Below are 23,519 nucleotides of genomic sequence, written 5' to 3'. Positions count from 1 at the left end.
CTCCCTAGAGCTATTGTTTCCGAATGTTTGGAAACAATTTCCAAGCTTGCTTGCTCTTCTGTTAAGTAAATAAAGCCTTAGGCTCAACCCAAAGAACAGTTAATCAGATAATGGTGGGGATTTAGTTGTGAATATAATTCCCATATGAAATTGTTCTGCCTTGGGCCATGGTCTCACTCTGCTTGGTGAAAGAATACAGGTCCCACTATGGGTTCCATGTTGGAGGAGTCTATTGCCTTTTCCAAGTGCTAAGACTTGGAAGATCATGGGACTTGATCTATGATCAATTGAATTGAATTGATTGAGTTGAATATATGTTCAACTTACTGTCTCACAGACAGCTTTAGGACTATCTTCTCCCACCTTTGTAAATTATAGGTATTGATGCCCTATAGGGATGGTGACCGTTGAAGGAAATGGCAACCCACTCCAGTGTTCTTGCCTGGAGAATCCCAGGGATGGGGGATCCTGGTTGTCTGCTGTCTATGGGGTCGCACAGAGTCAGACAGGACTGAAGCGACTTAGCAGCAGCAGCAGCAGGGATGGTGAGAGGAATAAAAGAGACATATAAGAGCTATCCCAATTGTTATCATATAAATGTTCGTTTTCTCCTTCCAAAGCCATTCTGCAGATGTTTAAGTGAGCTTTTGTTCCATACAAGATTCTGTGCTAGGTATTTGAAAGTGGCAGAATCAAAAAGGTAAAGAACCTGCCTGCAATATGGGGAAACCTGGGTTCAATTCCTGGGTCAGGAAGATCTCCTGGAGAAGGAAATGGCAACTCACTCCAGTATTCTTGCCTGGGAAATCCCATGGACACAGGAGCCTGGCGGGCTACAGTCCATGGGGTGGCAAAGAGTCCAACTCGCCTGAGCAACTAACACTTTGACTTATCTTTGAAATGAGGATGATGTGACATGCGCACAAATGACAGCCCAGGAACTGTAACTGCACTGGCCTCCTTGTCACTCCTGGAACATTCAGGCCTGCACCTGCTTCTGTACTGTGGGACTTACTATTCACTCTCCCTAGAATTCTTGTCTCTGCTCCTCACCTCCTCCTTCACTCATGAGTCATCTTCTCAGCAATGCCTTTCCTGATCACCCTAAACTCCCTGGGACCAGTGTTCCCCTTCCCTCTTTCCTATTTGTTTCTCTCTCTGACAAATGTGTTTTTTACATGTGTGTGTATGTGTGTGTATTCTGTCATCCCATCCTCCTCCCTCCTAATTGTAAACACTGTGACTGTATGATGTTTTTACTTCTCTCAGTCAGTCAGTTCAGTCACTGAGTCGTGTCCGACTCTTTGCGACCCCATGAACCGCAGCACACCAGGCCTCCCTGTCCATCACCAACTCTCAGAGTTTACCCAAACTCATGTCCATCGAGTCGGTGATGCCATCCAACCATCTCATCCTCTGTCATCCCCTACTCCTTCTGCCCTCAATCTTTCCCAGCATCAGGGTCTTTTCTAATGAGTCAGCTCTTTACATCAGGTGGCCAAAGTATTGGAGCTCCAGCTTCAACATCAGACCTTCCAATGAACACCCAGGACTGATCTCCTTTAGATGGACTGGTTGGATCTCCTTGCAGTCCAAGGGACTCTCAAGAGTCTTCTCCAACACCACAGTTCAAAAGCATCAATTCTTCTGTGCTCAGCTTTCTTTATAGTCCAACTCTCACATCCATACATGACTACTGGAAAAACCATAGCCTTGACTAGATGGACCTTTGTTGACAAAGTAATGTCTCTACTTTTTAATATGCTATCTAAGTTGGTCATAACTTTCCTTCCAAGGAGTAGGCATCTTTTAATTTCATGGCAGCAGTCACCATCTGCAGTGATTTTGGAGCCCAAAAAAATAAACTTAGCCACTGTTTCCCCATCTATTTGCCATGAAGTGGTGGGACTGGATGGCATGATCTTAGTTTTCTGAATGTTGAACTTTAAGCCAACTTTTTCACTCTCCTCTTTCACTTTCATCAAGAGGCTCTTTAATTCTTCACTTTCTGCCATAAGGGTGGTGTCATCTGCATATCTGAGGTTATTGATATTTCTTCTGGCAATCTTGATTCCAGCTTGTGCTTCATCCAGCCCAGCATTTCTCATGATGTACTCTGCATATAAATTAAATAAGCATGGTGACAATATATAGCCTTGACATACTCCTTTTCCTATTTGGAACCAGTCTGTTGTTCCATGTCCAGTTTTAACTGTTGCTTCTTGACCTGCATACAGGCCTCTCAAGAGGCAGGTCAGGTGGTCTGGTATTCCCATCTCTTGAAGAATTTTCCACAGGTTATTGTGATCCACACAGTCAAAGGCTTTGGCATAGTCAATAAAGCAGAGATAGATGTTTTTCTGGAACTCTCTTGCTTTTTTGATGATCCAGCAGATGTTGGCAATTTGATATCTGGTTCCTCTGCCTTTTCTAAATCCAGCTTGAACATCTGGAAGTTCATGGTTCACATATTGCTGAAGCCTGGCTTGGAGAATTTTGAGCATTACTTTACTAGCATGTGAGATGAGTGCAATTGTGCAGTAGTATGAGCATTCTTTGGCATTGCCTTTTTTGGGATTGGAATGAAAACTGACCTTTTCCAGTCCTGTGGCCACCTCTGAGTTTTCCAAATTTGTTGGCGTATTGAGTGCAGCACTTTCACAGCATCATCTTTTAGATCTGAAATAGGTCAACTGGAATTCCATCACCTCCACTAGCTTTGTTCGTAGTGATGCTTTCTAACGCCCACTTGACTTCAAATTCCAGGATGTCTGGCTCTAGGTGAGTGATCACACCATTGTGATTATCTGGGTCATGAAGATCTTTTTTGTACAATTCTTCTGTGTATTCTTGCCACCTCTTCTTAATATCTTCTGCTTCTGTTAGGTCCATACCATTTCTGTCCTTTATTGAGCCCGTCTTTGCATGAAATGTTCCTTGGTATCTCTAATTTTCTTGAAGTGATCTCTAGACTTTTCTATTCTATTGTTTTCCTCTATTTCTTTGCATTGACTGCTGAGGAAGGCTTTCTTATCTCTCCTTACTATTCTTCGGAACTCTGCATTCAAATGGGTATATCTTTCCTTTTCTCCTTTGCTTTTTGCTTGCCTTCTTTTCACAGCTATTTGTAAGGCCTCCTCAGACAGCCATTTTGCTTTTTTGCATTTCTTTTTCTTGGGGATGGTCTTGATCCCTGTCTACTGTACAATGTCATGAACCTCTGTGCATAGTTCATCAGGCACTCTATCAGATCTAGTCCCTTAAATCTACTTGTCACTTCCACTGTATAATCATAAGGGATTTGATTTAGGTCATACTTGAATGGTCTAGTGGTTTTCCTTACTTTCTTCAATTTAAGTCTGAATTTGGCAATAAGGAGTTCATGATCTGAGCCACAGTCAGCTCCCTGTCTTGTTTTTGCTGACTGTATAGAGCTTCTCCATCTTTGGCTGCAAAGGATATAATCAGTCTGATTTCGGTGTTGACCATCTGGTGATGTCCATGTGGTGATGTCTATGACGTCCATCTGGTGAAGTCTATGATGGAGTAGCCATCATAGTCAACAAGAGTCCGAAATGCAGTATTTGGATGCAATCTCACAAACGACAGAATGATCTCTGTTCGTTTCCAAGGCAAACCATTCAATATCACGGTAATCCAAGTCTATGCCCTGACCAGTAATGCTGAAGAAGCTGAAATTGAACAGTTCTATGAAGACCTACAAGACCTTTTAGAACTAACACCCAAAAAAGATGTCCTTTTCATTATAGGGGACTGAATGCAAACATAGGAAGTCAAGAAACACCTGGAGTAACAGGCAAATTTGGCCTTGGAGTACAGAATGAAGCAGGGTAAAGGCTAATAGAGTTTTGCCAAGAGAACGCACTGGTCATAGCAAACACCCTCTTTCAACAACACAAGAGAAGATGCTACACATGGACATCACCAGATGGTCAACACCGAAATCAGATTTACTTCTCTATCCTAGAGCAATGCCTGCAGGCACTCAGTAGATACTAATTGAATAGGTGAGTGATCAAATTAATTACCTTCAGATACTGGGAGGGTGGGCTTCCCAGGTGGCGCTAGTGGTAAGGAACCTGCCTCCAATGTAGGTGGTGAAAGAGATGTGAGTACAACCCCTGGGTCAGGAAGATCCCCTGGAGGAGGGCATAACAATCCACTCCAGTATTCTTGCCTGGAGAATCCCATGGACAGAGGAGCCTGGTGGCCTACAGTCCATAGGGTTGCAAAGAGTCCAACACTACTGAAGCAACTTAGGACCCACACACGCACCAGGAGGGCATGTGCCAAACTCCAGTGGTCACAAAAGCAGAAGTATGTCATGGACTGTATTCGTTTCCTGTGGCTGCTCTAACAAATTATCATAAAATTAGTGACTTAGCACAAACTTCTTATCTATTGTCTATGGATCAGGAGCCTGACAGGAGCCTCATTTGGCTAAAATCAAGGTCTTGACAGGGCTACCCTCTTTCTGGAGGCTCCAGGGTAGAATCCGTTTCCCTGACTTCTCCAGCTTCTGGAAGCTGCCTGTACTCCTTGACCTGAAGGTCCCTTCCTCCATCTTCCAGGCCAGCAAAGGCAGGTTGAGTCTTCCTCACATCACATTGCTCTGACCTTCTCTTCTGCCTCTTTCCAATTTTAAAGACCCTTGTGATTCCACTGGGTCCACCTGGGTGGTACAGGTTGATTTCTTTAAAGTCAACTGACTAACAGTCTTAGTCCCACTTGGCAGCTTGATTCCTGTTTGCCATGTAAGCTAACATAAATCCACAGGTTCTGGGGATCAGGACGTGGCCTTCTTTGGGGATCCATTTTTCTCCCTACCATAAGGACTAACAAGTGAGACATTTTGCCTAGAGCCTAAGGTTTGAGCTGCCAGTAATATAAAACAACAATTTAATCAAGAATGGCTATGGTTGTCAAGATTTAATGTGTGGGCTTATATGGGAGTCACTGGGAAGTTACTCAAGGCTGTGGAGTCATGTGTTGGAACTGCGGCTTCAGGAGATGAAGATGGAGTTAGAGCAAGTATTTGGAGGGAGATTGATGTTTACCTCTTTAAAAGCAATTGATTTTTTATTTCCCTCTTATGCATACAGAAAGCTAGGTTCTTATTTAGAATTTCCTAAACAAAGCAGAGTCCATTTATGGTGTCTTTTAAAAAACCATCCTTTCATATTACACATGTGTACAGCACATATATAGAGAGACTCGTAAAGCCCTGTTACACAGACACACTCACACCCACACATTTCCTCTTACATTAACCCTCTGCTTCTCTTTGTACTTGAGATCTCTGTTCTGTGGTACTTAGTAGCCCTCTTTTTTTTCCCCCTGCCCTGGCACACCTGAGTGACTTGTATCTTCCCATCAGTAACACAGGCTTATTTACTCAGGCAGTGATTCTCACAGGGGTCATTCTGTCGGTATAAACCTTCCCTAGAAGGTATGTAAGAATCTCTAGGGAGATACATAGAGTTTGAAAAAGTCTGCCCTCCTTCAGTTTAACCATCACCCCAACAGTGGCTGTGATTTGATATAACTTCCTGGAATTGTTCTTCTCCCTGACCCCCACTGAGAATCTCGTGGATATGGAATACCTGGTTTTGATTAGAGTCTGAGAATTTCTTACCTTTTTAATTAACTTGTTTGGCTGCACCAGGACTTCGTTGTAGCACATGGGATCTTTGATCTTCATTGTGGGATCTTTAGTCTTGGCATGTGGAATCTAGTTTCTGATCAGGGATTGAATCCAGGCCCCTTGCATTGGGAGTGCAGAGTCTTAGCCACTGGACCTCCAGGGAAGTGCTCCAGAATTTCTTACCCTTTGATTAACCTCTTTAAAGCAGCACCATCCAGTAGAACTTTCTGTGATGACAGAACTGTTCTAATATATCTGTACTGCCCAATATGGTAGCCACAGCCACATGTGGCTATGTGCTCTTAAAATGTAGATGTATAGGAAAAATAGAGGACCCAGTAGGAGGATGGACAATGAATAAATGGTAGCTCCTACTTGCATTTTGAATTGCCTTTTTAAAAAAATTTTGGTTTATTTTTGACTGGGCTAGGGCTTTGTTGCTTCACAAAGTTTTCTCCAGTTGCGTGCAGCATGTGAGAACTACCCTTTAGTTGTGGTACTCAGGCTTCTCATTGCAGTGGCTTGTCTTGTAGTGGAGCACAGGCTTTAGGGCACTCGGGCTTTACTATTTGCGGCTCCTGGGCTCTAGAGCACAGGCGCACTAGTTTAGGTGCTCCGAGGCTTGTGGGATCTTCCCTGATCAGGGATCGAACCCACATCTCCTGCATTACAGGTGGATTCTTTACCACTGAGCCACCTGTGAAGCTCTGAATTACTCGTTAAGTTATTTATTTATTTTTTTTTAGTTTTTGTAGTAATCAAATTGGTTCACATGGGTGTAATTGTACTCATCTTTTACCTATCCTCATTTTGATTGATGACTCAATGTTTGATTAAAGTGTTATTCATGGGTCTCCTGACAAATGATTTTTGCTGTTGCCTCTGTTCTCTTTCCTGGTAAATACATACATGCATGTGTGCTAAGGCACTTGTCATATCTGACTCTTTGTGAATTTATGGATTGTAGCCAACCAGGCTCCTCTGCCCAAGGGATTCTCCAGGCAAGAATACTAGAATCGGTTGCCATGCGCTCTTCCAGGGGATCTTCCCGACCCAGGGATTGAACCCAAGTCTTTTTTATCTCCTGCATTGGCACACAAGTTCTTTACCACTAACACCACCAAGGAAGCCTGAATACATTCATACATACATATATGAATATATGTAAACTTTACTGAGACATAATTCACATAGGATACAATTCAGTCACGGTGTACAATTTGATAGCTTTTGTATAGCAATTTGTAGCTTTTCATCACATCAGAAAGTGATGAAAACTATCACCACGATTGCTTCTAAACATTTTCATCGCCACTAAAAACTCATTAGCAGTCCCTCCCCAGTTCTCTATACCTATCACTCTCCTGCCCTAGCCATTTGCTAATATACTTTCCTGTCTGTATGGAGTCATCTCTTCTGAGCATTTCATATTGGTGAAATCATATAATATGTGATTCTTTGTTAGTGACTTCTTTCACTTACATGATGTTGTTCATGTTTATCTATGCTGTAGCATGTTGTAGTACTTCACTTCTTTTTATTGTCAACTAGTATTGCATTGTGTAACTATGCTCATTTTATTTATCCATTCATTGGTTGATGGTATTTGGATTGTTTCCACTTTGTTTGTTATTGTGAATGATGTAACTGTGAACATTTGTGCATAAGTTTTTGTATGAACATACATTTTCATTTCTCTTGGACATATATGGAAGGAGTGGAATTGTTATATAATAACTCTGTTTAACTTTTACTGCCAGACTATTTTCCAAAGTGGCTACACTATTTTACTTTCTTACCAGTAATGTATGAGGATTCCAATTTCTCCAGAACCTTACCAACATTTATTATCTTTTTTATTATAACCTTCCTAGTAGGTGCGAAGATATCTCCTTATGGTTTTGATTTGCATTTCCCCGTTGGCTAATAATGTTGAGCATCTTTTCATGTGCTCATTGGTCATTTGAATATCTTCTTTGGAGAAATGTCTATTCTTGCCCATTTTCTTAATCGAGGAATTTGTCTTCCTCTCTTCTTTTAATGTGGCCTGCACAGGATGCTGATATGCTGACTGGTGATGAACAGGTATGGAAGGAAGTCCGAGAATCCCTGAAAAAAATTGAAGAACTGAAGGCACATTGGAGTATCCTTTTACCTATGGACTGAGTTGTTTATAGTATTGCTTCCTTACTGGTTGGAGCCTGATATTAATGAATCCAAGTCCAGGGTTTGACCTCTCCATGAGCCAGAGAGCTTCATTCTGTTCCACACTCACAGGCTGCATCCCTGACCCCAGCCAACAATTTCAGTAATGGTGAGGGAAGATTGCAATAAGGTCAACGTGAATTCCTCACCATCATTAGTTGAAATCAAAATTTATAGCTAGGATTAGTAGGATAGTATGGGGTACTCTCTTTACATATGTACAAGGTAACAAATTTCTGGATTCCCTTCCTCCCATGACCACATCTCTATAATGTATAACTTAAAATTCTTATGATTTAATGACTGTAGTCAGCCATGCATACAGTGGTAGTCAGAGTTGCTGCACAGTACATTTTCTTGGCATAAATAATAAGGACAGTGAGGGGGTCACAATTTAGAGTAAGGAGAGACCGTTTATGATGGAGGTCCTCTGGGGAGGCCCCACCGATGTTATACTGTGTGAAAAGTAGTAGCGCAAATCAGGGACAGGGTTTAGATAGGCAGAGGCTGAGAGAGAGCCACTTCCAGTAGTGGTATTAGCTTGAGCAAAAATGTGACAAAAGGAAACCACAAGATAAGGAGAAAGAGACTATGGTAGATAAAAAAAATTGCAAAACATTTTCAGATAAATTATATCCCAGGCGCTAAGAAAATCTACAAATGAGGTTTCCAAAGTACAGTGTTTTTTAATGAATTATAAAAGAGCAGGAGAGGCAGTTAGACAAATGTTCCTATTTTTTAAAGGTGAAATAAGTAACTTCTGAAATCTGTAGTCCAGTGGGTTTTTGTTGTTGGCAGTTTTGGTAAAGAATCTCGAGCTGGTGACCAAAGGAATGGAAAGGAAGCTGTGATCACCAGGGTGCTGCAAGGGTTCATTAAGAGCAGGTGAGTCCGCAGAGTCATGGCTTTCTTTGGTAAAGTTTGTATGTAGAAAGAGATTTGATTTTAAAAAGCAACCAAGAGATTTATGCTAGATGCTAGTGTGACCAGATGTCTCACTAAATGATTGGATAGCCATACTGCAAAACTGATGCTTAGTGGATCTCTGTCACTGTGGGGTGCTGTGTTCCCAAACCAGTCCTCTTCCACCTTTGATTCAGCACCTTGTATGAAGATGCAGAGCACAGGTTCATCAAATTCTCAAAAGTATATGGATTGGAAGGATGGCAGAGACGGGATGACAAAATCAAGAGCTCAAAAGATCTCTGAAGGTCTGAATGATGCAATGATGCCTGAGATGAAGATGAAATTCAACAAGAGGGTATCTCACATCTTCTATTTGGGCCAAAAAGTTTACATGTATAAATATATATAAAGTTTGACAACAGAATCTGTGAAAGAATTTTAAGGTTTTTAGTAAACGTAAAAATTTAATAAAGTTTAAGAGTATGATATAATCCGCCCCCCCAAAAAAACCCAAAACACTACTGTGATCTTGGACTCTATTAATAGAACTAGAGAATAGAAAATGAGAAAGAAAATAGAAAATGAGAAAGATAATAGTATTAGTCCAATCATATCTAAAATTTTCTCTTCAGTTTGGGGTAGGACACATTAAAAGGGATATAGAAAAAAATTAGTTTTGAGGAATGGAACCAGAATCAAATGGTATTTGAAACTCTGTGGACAGGCTGGGAAACAATTGGAAAGCAGTCAAATCTGAGCAAGAGGGCGGTTCTCAGGCCCAGAGAGCTGTTGTTACACTGCAGAAAAGACTTGTTCTGTGTAGTCCCCTGCAGAGAAATTAGGGCCCAAGGATGGTCAGTTCAGTCTCAGTGGGATGAGCTTCACTGACGATGAACACTGTGCCAGGTGCCTTACTGGTTATAACCCACTTTATGGTCCAGGCAGGATTAAGAAGACACAAGCCTGCACTCCCAGCTCTCATGAGTAGTTGGGTAGTAAATACATAGATTAATATTTGAGGGACATTGAAAGCACAGCAGTCAACTTTGGGAGGTTAAAGATTTCGCAGAGGAGGCGACTGCCTGGGAGAGTTAGGAGTTCACCAGGCAGGCAGTGGAGAAGGGGAGACCCTGAGGGAGAAGCCTGTGCATGCACAGAAGGTGCAGCCCCCTGCGGCCCAATTGCAGTTGTTCGATGTGAGAGACGGGGACGTGGCCGGGCTTTGCTTCTGTGTCATGTGGCAGACTAGATGTTATGTACAGGCTCGGCAACCATGGGAGGATTATAAGCAGTGGGAGATTTTAAGAGCCCAGGGTTGTCCGTCTTTGAGTCTCAAGGAGTAAACTCTCAGGTGGATTCACTGTGTTCCCCTTTTTCTTTCCCCCTTAATTCTCTTACGGTTATGGGAAAGTCTGCAGAAAGGTGCCTGTCCTGGCATCAGTACTCTTTTTTTCTCCAGGTAGGCTGTCTGCCCTGCTCTCCTCACTGGAACAGAGTGACTTGTGGTAAACACCCAGCAATGCCAGGGACTAAATTTTTGAGCAAACATTATACATGTCAGCATTAGCTTGGGAGAAAAGCCGCTTAGTTAAAATTATTCCATTTTTTTGCTCACTGAGGTGTTTTGCAGGAAAGGTTTGCTTTGTTTGCCAGGAGACTTGCCAGTGTTGCAAAGGGAAGTCGTCATGTGGTTCCTGCCAGCTTGCTGGGGCATAAAGCAGATGTATTCCTATCAGCGGCTGCATCTGGTTTTTATTTCCAAGGCTTGTCACCTCAAACCTCTTTAAAATGAGTTGGAGCGTATATAAGTGAATAGGCAAATAATAATGGAAGTCACACAACTTGATGTTAAAATAGGGTCAGAGTCTTGCCACAGAAATGTCTGGGCATTGTGTAAGAGACAGTTGTTCTTCCTGATAATCCATCACATATCTAATCCTAGGATGAAAAGCCACAGACATTAGCCTGGAGTTTGTTACAAAATCAGTGCATTGCCTAAGATATGCCTTCCCCAGCCTCTAGGGAATACATGCAGTAAACTTTAAGCACACACGTCAGATGAGTAAAACAGAAAGCCACCGAGTCACTTTTCTTCAGTAAATGTACCTTTTCCAAGACCACAGTTAACTCCTCAGAGACGAGACTCAGCCTAAAATGATAGAGTATCATGTACAGAAAGGCTCGTTAGCCATGTATTTTGGTGCTTGAAGTTCTACCCAGGAAGTCAGGCCTGTAGTACTAGGTGTTCTGCCTTCAGAGGAATATGTATTTCTTGTGAGGAGTAATAAAGATATGAGCTCTCAGGAGTTTAGGGGAGAATGGATCCATGTATATGTATGGCTGGGTCCCTTTGCTGTTCACCTGAAACAACCACAACATTAATTGGCTGTAATGTTAGTGATAGTTCTTGAGTCATGTCCGACTCTTTGCCACCCCATGGACTATAGCCCCTCAGGCTCCTCTGTCCATGGAATTTTCCAGGCAAGACTACTGGAGTGGGTAGCCATTCCCTTCCCCAGGGGATCTTCATGACCCAGGAATCGAACCCAGGTCTCCTGCATTGCAGGCAGATTCTTTACTATCTGAGCCACCAGGGAAACCCCTCCCCAATACAAAATAAAATAAAAAGTTAAAAAAGAAAGATATGAGCTCCCACTCACACAATTGACTTGATTGGTTTATTTAAACTGTTTACTAATGTGTTGGAAAGCAGTGCCCTGAGAGTCTGAATGCTGGAAGAAGTAGATTTGGCTGAGCACGCACACATTGTTTAAGTATAGACTCAGATCACTTTTGTTGTATACTCAAAAAAATTTGAGATCCAGTGGAATGGATTTCTTTCAATTGCTTCCCCTTGTGTGTGCCTATGGGTTGTGTTTTTGGTTTCATATATGCCCAAGGTGCAAATGACACAGAAGCAAAAATGAGGTCCTCCTTTTTTAAAAGGAATCTCTCTAAAGCTTCTTTAATTTCAGATGAGTTTTGAAACAGCAGCTAACAGAGTAAATAATTATAAAGTGAACTTAGTCTTTAGCTCAGTTTAATAAATAGCTGCATTCATTTGAGGACTAGGTTTCAAGAGAATTCGTCTATTAGGACTAGGAAGGAAGAATGGCTCTCTGAAAATCTAATCCCCCAAAGCACAGGCTTGGTTGGAAGACAGTTTGTTGATGTTTACAGAATTTCCTTCTCTGAGACACCACTTACATGTTTTTGTTTCTCAAGTGTGTTTTCAGGCAGCTCATCTGTGCAAAATAATGGGCACTTCCTTCCCTCCTGTGCCTGGGAGCTCTTCAGCCTTGTAGAGAATTGCATTTTACTTTTGTTTTCTCTTGATGAAGACAATGAATCCTTAACTGAGGTTAATAACAGAGTGGGAACAGGTTCTGGCCATGTGCCAGTCGATCATAAGCAGTAACGCTGAGCGGCTTCCTGATATCAACATCTACCAGCTGAAAGTGCTCGACTGCGCCATGGACGCCTGCATCAACCTCGGGCTGCTGGAGGAGGCGCTGTTCTACGGCATCCGGACCATGGAGCCTTACAGGTGAGTCGAGGGGACGGGCTAGAGTAAGGGGTGAAGACTCGAAAATGTGACCTCATGCTCATCACTGCTGCTTTATGAGTGTTGCATCTGCTTCTCGCTCGGTGTGTAAAGCCAAACCTTTGTTCATTGATGCATTCATTCATCATCTGTAAAGTTCCTTCCATGTGTCAGATGTGTATCTGTGCAGAGACTAATGAGATGCTGTCTCTATATGGAGCCAGTGATTCTAATAAGTGCGCTGCTCAAGGTGGCAAAGGCAAGTGCAGAGCCTGGGTTGGGGGGAGCAGAGAGGAGTGCAGCACAGACATAGCTGCGGCATTAGCTCTGCTGATCCAGGTGAGGACGTGGTGTGGAGCCCTCCATCTGGCTGACAGCAATGCTGGTTTCTTTCACTTCTCAGGGCTTCATGGTTCTTGGGGTGCCTTCACTTGAATCATTTGACCTCCTAACCACCCTGTGACCCAAGCTGGAGAGCAGGGAGACAGCCCTCTCAAACACATCTTGAGTCAGAGGAAGGAACTTGTTGGTCATTGTTTCTTGACTACTCTCAGCTCCTTCAGGCCAGTGTGTGTTTCGCCTCAGAACAGAGGAACTTTGGGAGGAATAGCAATCTTAAAGTCTGGTGCTGAGAGTTTGGCACTGGTGGGTGTGGGACCCTGGTTTGCAATAGGCTAAGAACCTAAAGCTGTGGAGGTGATCGAATTCCAGTTGAGCTATTTCAAATCCTAAAACATGATGCTATGAAAGTGCTGCACTCAATATGCCAGCAAATCTGGAAAACTCAGCAGCAGCCACAGGACTGGAAAAGGTCAGTTTTCATTCCAATCCCAAAGAAGGGAAAGGGAAGTCGCTCAGTCGTGTCCGACTCTTTGCGACCCCATGGACTGTAGCCTACCAGGCTCCTCCGTCCATGGGATTCTCCAGGCAAGAATACTGGAGTGGTTTGCCATTTCCTTCTCCAGGGGATCTTCCCGACCCAGGGATCGAACCCAGGTCTCCCACATTGGAGGCAGACGCTTTAACCTCTGAGCCACCAGGGAAGTCCAATCCCAAAGAAAGGCAATGCCAAAGAATGTTCAAACTACCGCACAATTGTATTCATCTCACACGCTAGCAAAGTCATGCTCAAAATTATCCAAGCCAGGCTTCAACAGGACGTGAACCGTGAACTTCCAGATGTTCAAGCTGGATTTAGAAAAGGCAGAGGAACCAGAGATCAAATTGCCAACATCTGCTGGATCATCAAAAAAAAGCAAGAGAGTTCCAGAAAAATATCTACTTTTGCTTTATTGACTACACCAAAGCCTTTGACTGTGTGGATCACAACAAACTATGGAAAATTCTTAAAGAGATGGGAATACCAGACCACCTGACCTGCCTCCTGAGAAATCTGTATGCAGGTCAGGAAGCAACAGTTAGAACTGGACGTGGAACAACAGACTGTTTCCAAATCAGGAAAGGAGTACGTCAAGGCTGTATATTGTCACCCTGCTTATTTAACTTATGTGAAGAGTACATCATGAGATGTGCTGGACTGTATGAAGCACAAGCTGGAATCAAGATTGCCGGGAGAAATATCAATAACCTCATATATGCAGATGATACCACCCTTATGGCAGAAAGCGAAGAATAACTAAAGAGCCTCTTGATGAAAGTGAAAGAAGAGAGTGAAAAGGTAGGCTTAAAGCTCAACATTCAGAAAACTAAGATCATGGCATCTGGTCCCATCACTTTGTGGCAAATAGATGGGGAAACAATGAAGATGGTGAGAGACTTTATTTTTGGGGGCTCCAAAATCACTGCAGATGATGACTGCAGCCATGAAATTAAAAGATGCTTGCTCCATTGGAAGAAAAGCTATGACCAACCTAGATATCATATTAAAAGGCAGAGACATTACTTTACCAACAAAGGTCTGTCTAGTCAAAGCTATGGCTTCTCCAATAGTCATGTATGGATGTGATAGTTGGACTATAAAGAAAGCTGAGTGCCGAAGAATTGATGCTTTTGAACCATGGTGTTGGAGAAGACTCTTGAGATTCCCTTGGACTGCAAGGAGATCCAAGCAGTCAATCCTAAAGGAAATCAGTCCTGATTATTCACTGGAAGGACTGATGCTGAAGCTGAAACTCCAATAGTTTGGCCACCTGATGCAAAGAATGGACTCATTGGAAAAGACCCTGATGCTGGGAAAGATTGAAGGCGGGAGAAGAAGGGGACGACAGAGGATGAGATGGTTGGATAGCATCACCGATGTCATGAGTTTGAGTAAACTCTGGGAGTTGGTGATGGACAGGGAAGCCCGGTGTGCTGCAGTACATGGGGTCGCAGAGTCAGACACGACTGAGCAACTGAACTTAACTGAAGAACCTAAGTTTGGAAGATGAGATAGATCAGTCTAGAAGAAAGGACACAGAGACATACATACCACCATCTGAGGTTGGAATAGCCATCTCCAGAATGAAACAAGGTCACCAAGTGTGGCAAAGGTGCCTTGAAAGCATCTAAGACCTGCAGGGGTTGGAAGTGGGGGGTAGTCTCCTGAGGGAAGCAGGCGCACTGTTCCAGGCAGATGTCGGGTTTCTCAACCCTGAAGACCGTATGATGTCAGCCCTAAGGGACTGAGCAGAGGGAGGATCCAGTCTAGACTTATGCAACATGAACAACAGGCAGGGGAGTGGTCCTCGGGGAAGGAGGAGAGAGAGGCAGAGCCCAGGGTGTCACCTGTCTGCACTTGAGGAAGAGCCTTGGAAGACAGTAGAGCAGGGAAGTTACCAGGATCCACATGATAAGAATAGAAGCAAGTCCAGGGTCTAGGATATCAGTTCAGGCAAAGGAAGGAAGCTGGAAATGACATGCTTGGTCAGGAAGCCAGGAGCATGGTGCAGACAGAGAAGAACCTAAAGATGGCGCAGACCCACCAGCCAGATGCATGGCAGAAGTCCAAAGGCCAGCCACGGCACCCGGGTGACCCTGAGGGTGTTTTTCAGAGCTTCTCTAGGTGGTTTCTTCCACTGCCTTGTGGTTGAACAGCTTTGGAATCCAGACTGTGAGTCAGCTTTAATCAAACTTATAAGAGATTGCCTTGAGGGCTGAGACTGTAGACTTTCCCATGAGTGTGAAATGTCTGTTAGGTATGATGAATCTTGTGGGTTCTCAGAAAATAGGAATTGAATACAAAGAGATAAGGCTTCATTCACTTTCTGAGCCTCTGTGTTGCAATGAGAGGCAGGTTGGGGACGGTTGGTGTTACCTCTCTGAACTCAGGGCTGGGTCTCAGGACGCTGAACTACAGGCTGTCTGACGAGTGAATGGATGCCAGCCAGGAGACAGAAAATCCTCCTTCCTCCAGACCCCCTTGGCAGCCACTCACCCCATGCTGCTGGCTGGGCTGGACGTACACTGACCCTTCCTATCCATCCTCCCCTTCCTTTCTGCAGCCAAGCCGCCCCCGCCCCCGGTGCAGAAACATACATTGGTCCCCTGATTCATTAAGAAGGCAGCATGCCTTCAAGGGTACTCCTTCTGCACGTACTTTTGAATCCTCTTTTCTCCATACTCACTGAGGCTTCTCTGAAGGACTTTCTTACCCCTTCATTAACTGGCAGTTTCACCAACTTAAATTTGAATCAAACAAAGAGGGCTTTCTTGTAAGTGAGGCCAAGTCCACCAGAATGTACCCCATGTTGTTTGGAATACGTTTGCTTATGTTTCTCTGGTGTTTGGCAGGTCATGTTCGCTCTGTAAATGTAGCCTCTGTTCTTAGGCTGGGTGACACGTTTCCAAGCTTCCCTCCATTTTTCCTCCTGGAGCATGTTACAGAGTTGCTCTGCGGTGTTCTGTATTTCAAGAAATCAAATCTGCAGTGATCCTCTTCAAATGAGTGGGAACTGAATGGTTTGCTTTTGGAGCTGTAGCAGAGGAGAAGACAATGAGTAACCCAGAACCAACAGAGTTAAGAAAAAGGAGAGAGGAGTGGATGCTGGCAGACTTGGTCTTTTTTCCCCTCAAGCCCTTTCACAATCTTAAACTGTGAGGTGTGGGAATCCCAAAGTGGGCAGTGGGTTTTGACCCATAGGTGAGGTAACTAATGGTGTGGGACTCAGCAGTCTACACCATCTCCCAGCAGATGCTCTTTGTTTTATTGTGTTAGCCCCTCAGTCATGTCCAACTCTTTGCAACTCCATGGACTGTAGCTCACCAGACTCCTCTGTCTGTGGAATTCTCCAGGCAAGAATACTGAAGTGGGTTGCCAGTTCCTCCTCCAGGGGATCTTCCCGACCAGGAATCTTCCGCATTGCAGGCAGATTCTTTACCATCTGAGCCACGAGGGGAGCCCAGCAGATGCTCTGGGTGGGCTTTTTGTCCACCTGTAGCCAAGGACATGGGCAGTTAGGCATGCGTTACCGAGAGGTGACTGGATTGCTGTCTGCTGTAACAGGTTTACAATGTGATATACCGTTTTCAACAACTAGATTGAGGTCAAGACTCTCGTAGAGATTTTGTCACTGCTGACCTTGGCGAAATCGTAACTGCTGACCTGCGAGAAGGTGTCCATTACTCCATTTTTATCCAATCCAAATCAGTGCATTGCCCTCAGCTCCCTTCTTGCCACTCCATCATTTATTTTTACTTAATAGAAGTTCCTTTTATGATGCAACATAACATATTAAGTTCTTTGTGTTCCATAAAGCAATTTAGAATTAATTCACATAGGACAAAATGTGTAATCTTTAGTATTGACTCATAATACATCCCCTGAGGGTATCTGTGCATGTATCTCTGATTATATATGCAGTGTCATCTGTCTCTTATCACTGCAAACATTAAGCAGAATGAAAGTAAGTTAAAGATACTTTGCAAATTTTATTTAAAAATTTAATTCAGTCAAATCTCAGCCATATGATAAATCGGGTCCTGCAAGTTAGTTTGCCAGTTGGTGGTCTAGAACTTAGAAAGCATTTTCTTATTGAAGAAGGTGTTACAGATCATGCTGAGGTCCCCTAGACCAGCCTGTGAAAGTCTGCTCAGCATCATCAATGTAGGCCATAAATTAAAAAAAAGAAAGAAAGAAATACAAAAAACAAAATTGTACATAGTTTTAAAAACTAAGACTTAAATTATGTTGAATAAAAATGAAACTTGATTTTCTTTAGGAACCAGAGGATGATATGGAAATATAGAGGCTTTTTAAGGCTTCAAGGAGTACTTTCAAGATATTTGCACATTCTGTTAATTTTTATGGTAAGAATAATGTATACTTTCAGGAAAGGATATTTTCAAAACAATCGAAAGGTAAAAAATTGCCCTCATCTTTCACACTCCTGTCCCACTCCCTAATGAAAGCCATGGTGAGTTTCTTTCTCAAGTTTTCAATGTATGAGGCACTCATCTGAATATATTTCAAAGCCCCGCTATCCCCTTCTTGCCTCACTTTCCCCCTCCTTTCCTCACTTTCTCTCTTCTTCTTGTCTTTCTTAGGAAGAAACTTGGTCCCAATCCTGATCTATTAAATATGCCTACTAGCGTGGTGGGTGGGGAAAGAAAGGTGAGAAGGAGGAAAAGAATATAGAAGCCAGTGGAATTCTCCTCTGTGGAAGAGAGAGAAGGACAAAAAATAGGCTCTCTCTCTGTCTCATGTTCCATAACTGACTTTTGTCACTTTATAACCAAGTGTGGACATCTGGGCCTCATTCTGTACCTCATTCTCTTTAACAGACAGCTAGTGTATCATCTCATGAGTGTACCATCATTCATCCCTCTGGTCTCCATGTATGTTTACCATGTCAAACAATACTATGATTAACACCCATGTACTTGTATCCTTGTGTTCTGATGTGACTGAATCCATAGGGTGAGTCTACATGGTAAATTACTTAAATGCTAATTTGCTGCAGCAAAGGTGATGTTCATTTTCAGTATAGACAACTATTACCAATTTGTGTTCCCCATCCACCAAAACGTCTCTCTTTCTTCCAAAGGATTAAGAATGGATGGCATGATCTTGATGATATCTGATTTAAATTCACTTCACAATATATAAGGACCTTCTCATTTCCCTGATCAAGGTCTGTTCTTACAGAGTGAGGTTTGCTTGGACTGATTTACTTGTCCACAAGTAGTGCCGGGTATGATATTTTGTAAATTACCTTTAAAGACACAGAAGAACAGGCATGATGAAGGATCTTAAGCATGAGTGCGTATATGATGGTGCCATGATCAGAGAAAGAAGTAAGGGGGTATGAAATCCTCCTCAGGGGAGAGAAATCATGAAAGAGTAAGATTTCATCTTAGGTCAGTTTCTGTGCTTTGTTGTCAGGGAAAAAAAAAATGGTGGGAAGAAAGGAAGTAAAATGCAGCTGGTGGTTTGTGTACATGACATAGTTACAAGTAAGAGTTTATAACTCAGAGATTGCCAGTAATTACATAGCAGCCACCTCCATTTTCATTTTGCCAGTAACTTTTAAACTTTTCCCTCAGAAGCTTTAGCAGATAAGTTAATGAAATGTAAGGTTTCATCAGAGCAGTACCTTCTACTACTGTTTTCAAACTGGCTTTTCTTCTGAAGATGTACAGTTGGTCTCTTGTGGGGTTTGTGTCATCCATCAATATGACGTTCTAGCCTGGGAGCCAGCAGGGCATGTGGGTGCACGTTACCCGGGTGCAGTCACTCACTCAGCACTTCCCTGGGCCTGCCCTGCTCTTCCTTCACGTCTTGTCACACAGACCTTGTGAGATGGCTCCAGGAGGATGCTCCTCTCCGTATCCCTGTCACTGAAGCTCATCCCTAGACAGCCGGGTCTTGTGTGGTAAGACTTCCCTTAGCCACAGTCATAGAGGAGGACCCAGAAAATCAAGCCAAGCCAGGTCCCCACCCAGGAGCGGACACGAGCATCTGAGTTTCACTTACCTTGTTTGCCATCTATCTTCCATGCTGAGGTTTACAGAATTATTTCACCCGATGAATGAACAAATGCTTTATTCTCTGCTTACTGATGTGGACAGTAATCCCTTAGCCACTTAGTCATTTTTTTTTTATACACTGTAATTTTCAATTAAAGTGTCTTTGGCGGCCAACCCCCTGTATAAGATTTTGAGCCCTGTGTGCATGTTTGTGTAAAGCACAGAGTTACCCGATACCTCTAATCACGGCCTCTCTCTTTGCTGCCAGTTCTGTGAGCTTCATTTCTTAACCATTGCCTCTTGTCTTGACACTGGGGCAGTGACCACCTGCTTGGCCGTGGGGGAAGGGGTCCATTGAGATCTAAGTGCTCTTAATTTTATCCATTTAATAGCAGACCTTTAATTTAATACTAAAAGACTCTCTTTTTTGGGTGGGGGGAGGAATTATTTATTTATTTATGTGTTTTTGGCTAGGCTGGGTCTTCCTTACTGTGCAAGCTACCCTCTAGTTGTGGTGGACGGGCTTCTCATTGCAGTGGCTTCTCTTGTTGCGGAGCACAGGCTCTAGGCACCCAGGCTCAGTAGTTGCAGCTCCCGGGCTCTTGAACACAGGCTCAGTAGTTGTGGAGTGTGGACTTAGTTGCCCTGTGGCATGTGGGATGTTCCTGGCTTAGGGATCGATCCTGTGTTTCCTGCCTTGGCAGGAGAACTCTTCACCACTGAGCCACCAGGGAGGCCCCCAGAGGGCTCCTTTAATTTAGAATCTAGAAATACAACAAAAGGAAAATGCAAAGGCAGAGAGAGGAAAGAAGACGACAGTGAGGACAGCACCTGTGATGAGCTGCAGTAGTTCAGGTGCACATGTGTTTACTAAACTACTGACTTGAGCTCATGCCTAGTTCCTCCCGTTTTCCAGGAGTACATAACCTGGAGCTAGTGTGAACCTGTTGGTAGAAGAAAGGAGAGCAGGATAAGCAATTCTCTCACTGTACTTTTCTCAGGGCAGCAGAAAAATGAAAACATCTCACCTTCAGTGATCCACTTCTCTAAAAGTACCCTAACTTCCCTCTCACACTAACCATCTTGCTGAAGATGCCCCCTGTGTGTTTGGGGAAAGACCTGTTTATTGACAGTGTGCTGAATGGTTCCAGTTACATGAGAATAACCCAGCTTCGTGGTCTTAGTTCTGAAAGAAATAAAGGACAGTCTGTGCTTGGAGTTGGCATGAGGCTCTGACAGTTTCTGAAAGAGATGAGGGGTGGCCACGAGCCCACCCATTCTCCTTGATGCAGCAGTTCCTCTGTCCATCGCTGCCATCCCAGGCTCTCTGGCCTCTGAACAAGAGCTGCAGATTTTACCAGAGCTCCTAGCTCAAAACAGGCCTACGTCATGGGCCAGCTTCACAAACCAACTCTTCATCCAACCTGGCTCTTCCCAAATAAATGGGCACTGCTGGTATATGTACAGCCCCTGCTGGGAAAGGAAGGTGACGCACACATTGCCCCCAACATGCTGTTCATAGCAGAACACATGTAAAACCCACGCTTCCTCCTGCCTCTTGGCTGCACTGCTCCTGATGTTTGTCTCCTGGCTACAGGAGGGCCATCCCCTGATCATTTTTCAGAGGCCCCACCTTCTTTGTCCTGGATCCTAGTATTGAAATCTTTGCTGAACTTTACTCAACCCCCCCATCCTATCCCCCCACCCCATCCCATGCTTGAGTTATTAGATCAGTCCATTGCCCATAGCCACATTCCTCCTCTCAGACAAGAAAATCCTGCAGCCTCAGGCCAACCTCATCTGTTCCCACTCTTACTTTGACTCTAGAGACCCCAAGCCGGGTGGGGACACAGGACCTACCTCTCCTCTGTTGCATTTGCCTGATTCTCAGTAAACAACCTCCCTGTGGCGTCAGATGAAAGCCACGCTCCACCCTGGGATCAGGTACCTGCACAGGAAGGCATTTCATCTTCTGCATTCACCAGTGTGTATCCTCTGAGAAATGGGGTTCAGTCCTCCTGTTTATGAAAGCATTTCCAGAGGAAAAACATTTCTCTTTTTTTTTTTTAACTTTCATAAGCCATCGCTGAGTACTTTGACTTTGCTGACAGAAATCTTCCGTTTCTTATTACAACAAATCGTACCCTGAGCAGCAGGATATCAAATCCTAGGGAATCTTTTGGGATGCGTTGAATTTCTCCTGTTGAATCAATCTCTTGCTTGGCTGCCCTCGGAGGCACATAGCTGCTATCTCTTTTCCTTTTTCTCAGCTCTTGGAAGAGAAAGTAGAAAAAAAAATCCCATTTTCCTCTGTAGGGAGCCAACAGAAAATCAGGCAGGCCTGAGAAATGGGAAGTGACAGACATAGCTTCAGAAGGTTCAAAAAGAATCCATGAAAACCAACATATAAATACATGTTTTATAATTAAACAAAAATGTTTTGATCCACATACTCACATTCTATTTATCTGTGTATTTGAGTGAAGTCCATACTGAGTTTTCAGAAATTCTCTAAGGATAGATGAATGGAACTTGGATTAAATTGCACAAGTAAAGCTGATTTATCAAGCCTCAAACATTTGATCACTTACAGAGAATGGTGATGGCATTTGTAAGGAACAGTAAGAGGTCCTGAAATAAATGAAAGATGGGGAGTAAATAGCCTCCAGAATGATAGGGCCCAATTCTTGAGAGAGCCAGGTTATTTTGAGCTGGAACAATATCCTTCCGCCTAGATAGTTCAAAGCTCTTAAGCTCATGAGAGCATGAAAAGTGAAAGTGTTAGTTGCTGAGTCCTGTCGGACTCTTTGGACCCCATGGACAGTAGCCTCGGTCTATGGAATTCTCCAGGCACGAATACTGGAGTGGGTAGCCATTCCCCTCTCCAGGGGATCTTCCCAACCCAGGGATCCAACCTTGGTCTCCTGCATTGCAGGCAGCTTCTTTACTGTGTGAGCCACCAGCATACTGCCTGGGGAAAAAAGTTTGTGCTATGTTCAAGGGAGGCAACCCAGCCAGGGAGGAGAAAACTGGCGTGCAAGGGGGCGGCAGGCTGTGGCCTTGAACAGGGCGGAAGGCGGGGTCCTGGGGGCCTCGAGGGGAGTGGAGACAGCACCAGCTCTACAAAGAATGCATGGCTGATGGAAGTGGCGCTTCCTACACAAAGCACACCAATCACACGATTACGATTACACTGCCCTTCAGAATTAGAGGAACAAATCTGCCCTTGCTTGTAATGGGAACTATCACCGTAATATCCTTCCGGAGTGAGATAAATCGGGTTCAGCCATCACAGAAGCATCCGCCAGCTATCCTTCAGCATCATCTTTTGAGAGGACCGCGTGAGAGGACTGTAAGAGCTCTCCTCCACCTTTCAGCTTCCCTCCACTGAAAAGTAATTGCCCTTATTCATTAAGAGCCTCCTTTGGACCAGGCAGCTTGCTCGTCCTTCTCATCCTCCCAGCACAGTGAGCAGGAAGTTAGCCTGTCCTGTCCTGCACATGCGGAGGCTGAGGGTGAGACCTAGGTGACCTGCCAACTCCGTGGCAGAGCTGGGGTTCAGACTCGAGCCTTACGTTTATTTATTGTGATTATAATTTACCAAAAGAGTGTTTGAGTCAGCTTGACCCCGGATCTGCTGGATTATAAAAATCAGGGTTGTTTCTGTACTGTAGAAGGCTGAAGAGTCTTTCCAGCTCCACCACCCTGCCTTCCTGCTACATGAATCTGTCATGATTCTTTTTGTTACAAGTGACAGAAACCCAACTCAGACTGCCTAAGCATTGAAGGGAGTTTGCTGGCCACAGAACCAACCACTCAGCCAGCGACAGAGTTGCTGTGACAGAAGTCAGGGATCCAGGCTGGGTCATCAGTTGGGTCTCTGCCTCTCTTACTCCTGGTCCTTCCCTCCTCCTCTCCCCGCATCTGTTTGTCCCTCCTCTTCTCCCCGCATCTGTTTGTCCCTGCTCTGCTCCCTCCTGTGTGTTGCCTTCATTCTTTTTCACACAGGTCATCTCCCAACAATGCAGTAGAGAAGACGGCTTCCAGTAGCCCCTGTTCACATTCTCCTAGCTCTGTGACAAAAGAAGAGGTTGTATTTCCTCTAGCTCTAAATTTTATTTTTTTAATTTTATATTTTTTGGCCATGCCATGCAGCATGTGGGATCTTAGTCCCCTGACTAGGGATCAAACCCACACCCCCTGAAGTGGAAGTGAGAAGTCATAACCACTGGACTGCCCTGGAAGTCCCTCTAGCTCCACCTTTAAGAGTATGTGTTTTGGGTGGACTTGTTT

At 43.9% G+C, this 23,519-nt stretch overlaps 1 protein-coding gene across 7 annotated transcripts in view; it reads left to right on the top strand.

Moving 5' to 3' along the window:
- SMYD3 (SET and MYND domain containing 3) overlaps window positions 1-23,519 on the top strand; it is a 714,859-nt gene that overhangs the window by 590,826 nt on the left and 100,514 nt on the right. For all 7 annotated transcript variants that reach the window (XM_081486882.1, XM_081486881.1, XM_081486880.1 and 4 more), the window contains 2 exons: window positions 7,721-7,808; window positions 12,149-12,323. In XM_081486882.1, the coding sequence (XP_081343008.1) occupies window positions 7,721-7,808; window positions 12,149-12,323 (263 nt within the window). The remainder of the gene's footprint in view (window positions 1-7,720; window positions 7,809-12,148; window positions 12,324-23,519) is intronic.

Source organism: Giraffa tippelskirchi, chromosome 5, assembly GCF_054371585.1.
Source record: "Giraffa tippelskirchi isolate mGirTip1 chromosome 5, T2T-mGirTip1v1.2.pri, whole genome shotgun sequence".
In the NCBI taxonomy this organism is placed as follows: Eukaryota; Metazoa; Chordata; class Mammalia; order Artiodactyla; family Giraffidae; genus Giraffa; species Giraffa tippelskirchi.
Note: the sequence above shows the minus strand (reverse complement) of the source record. Positions and strands in the feature narration are given on the sequence as shown.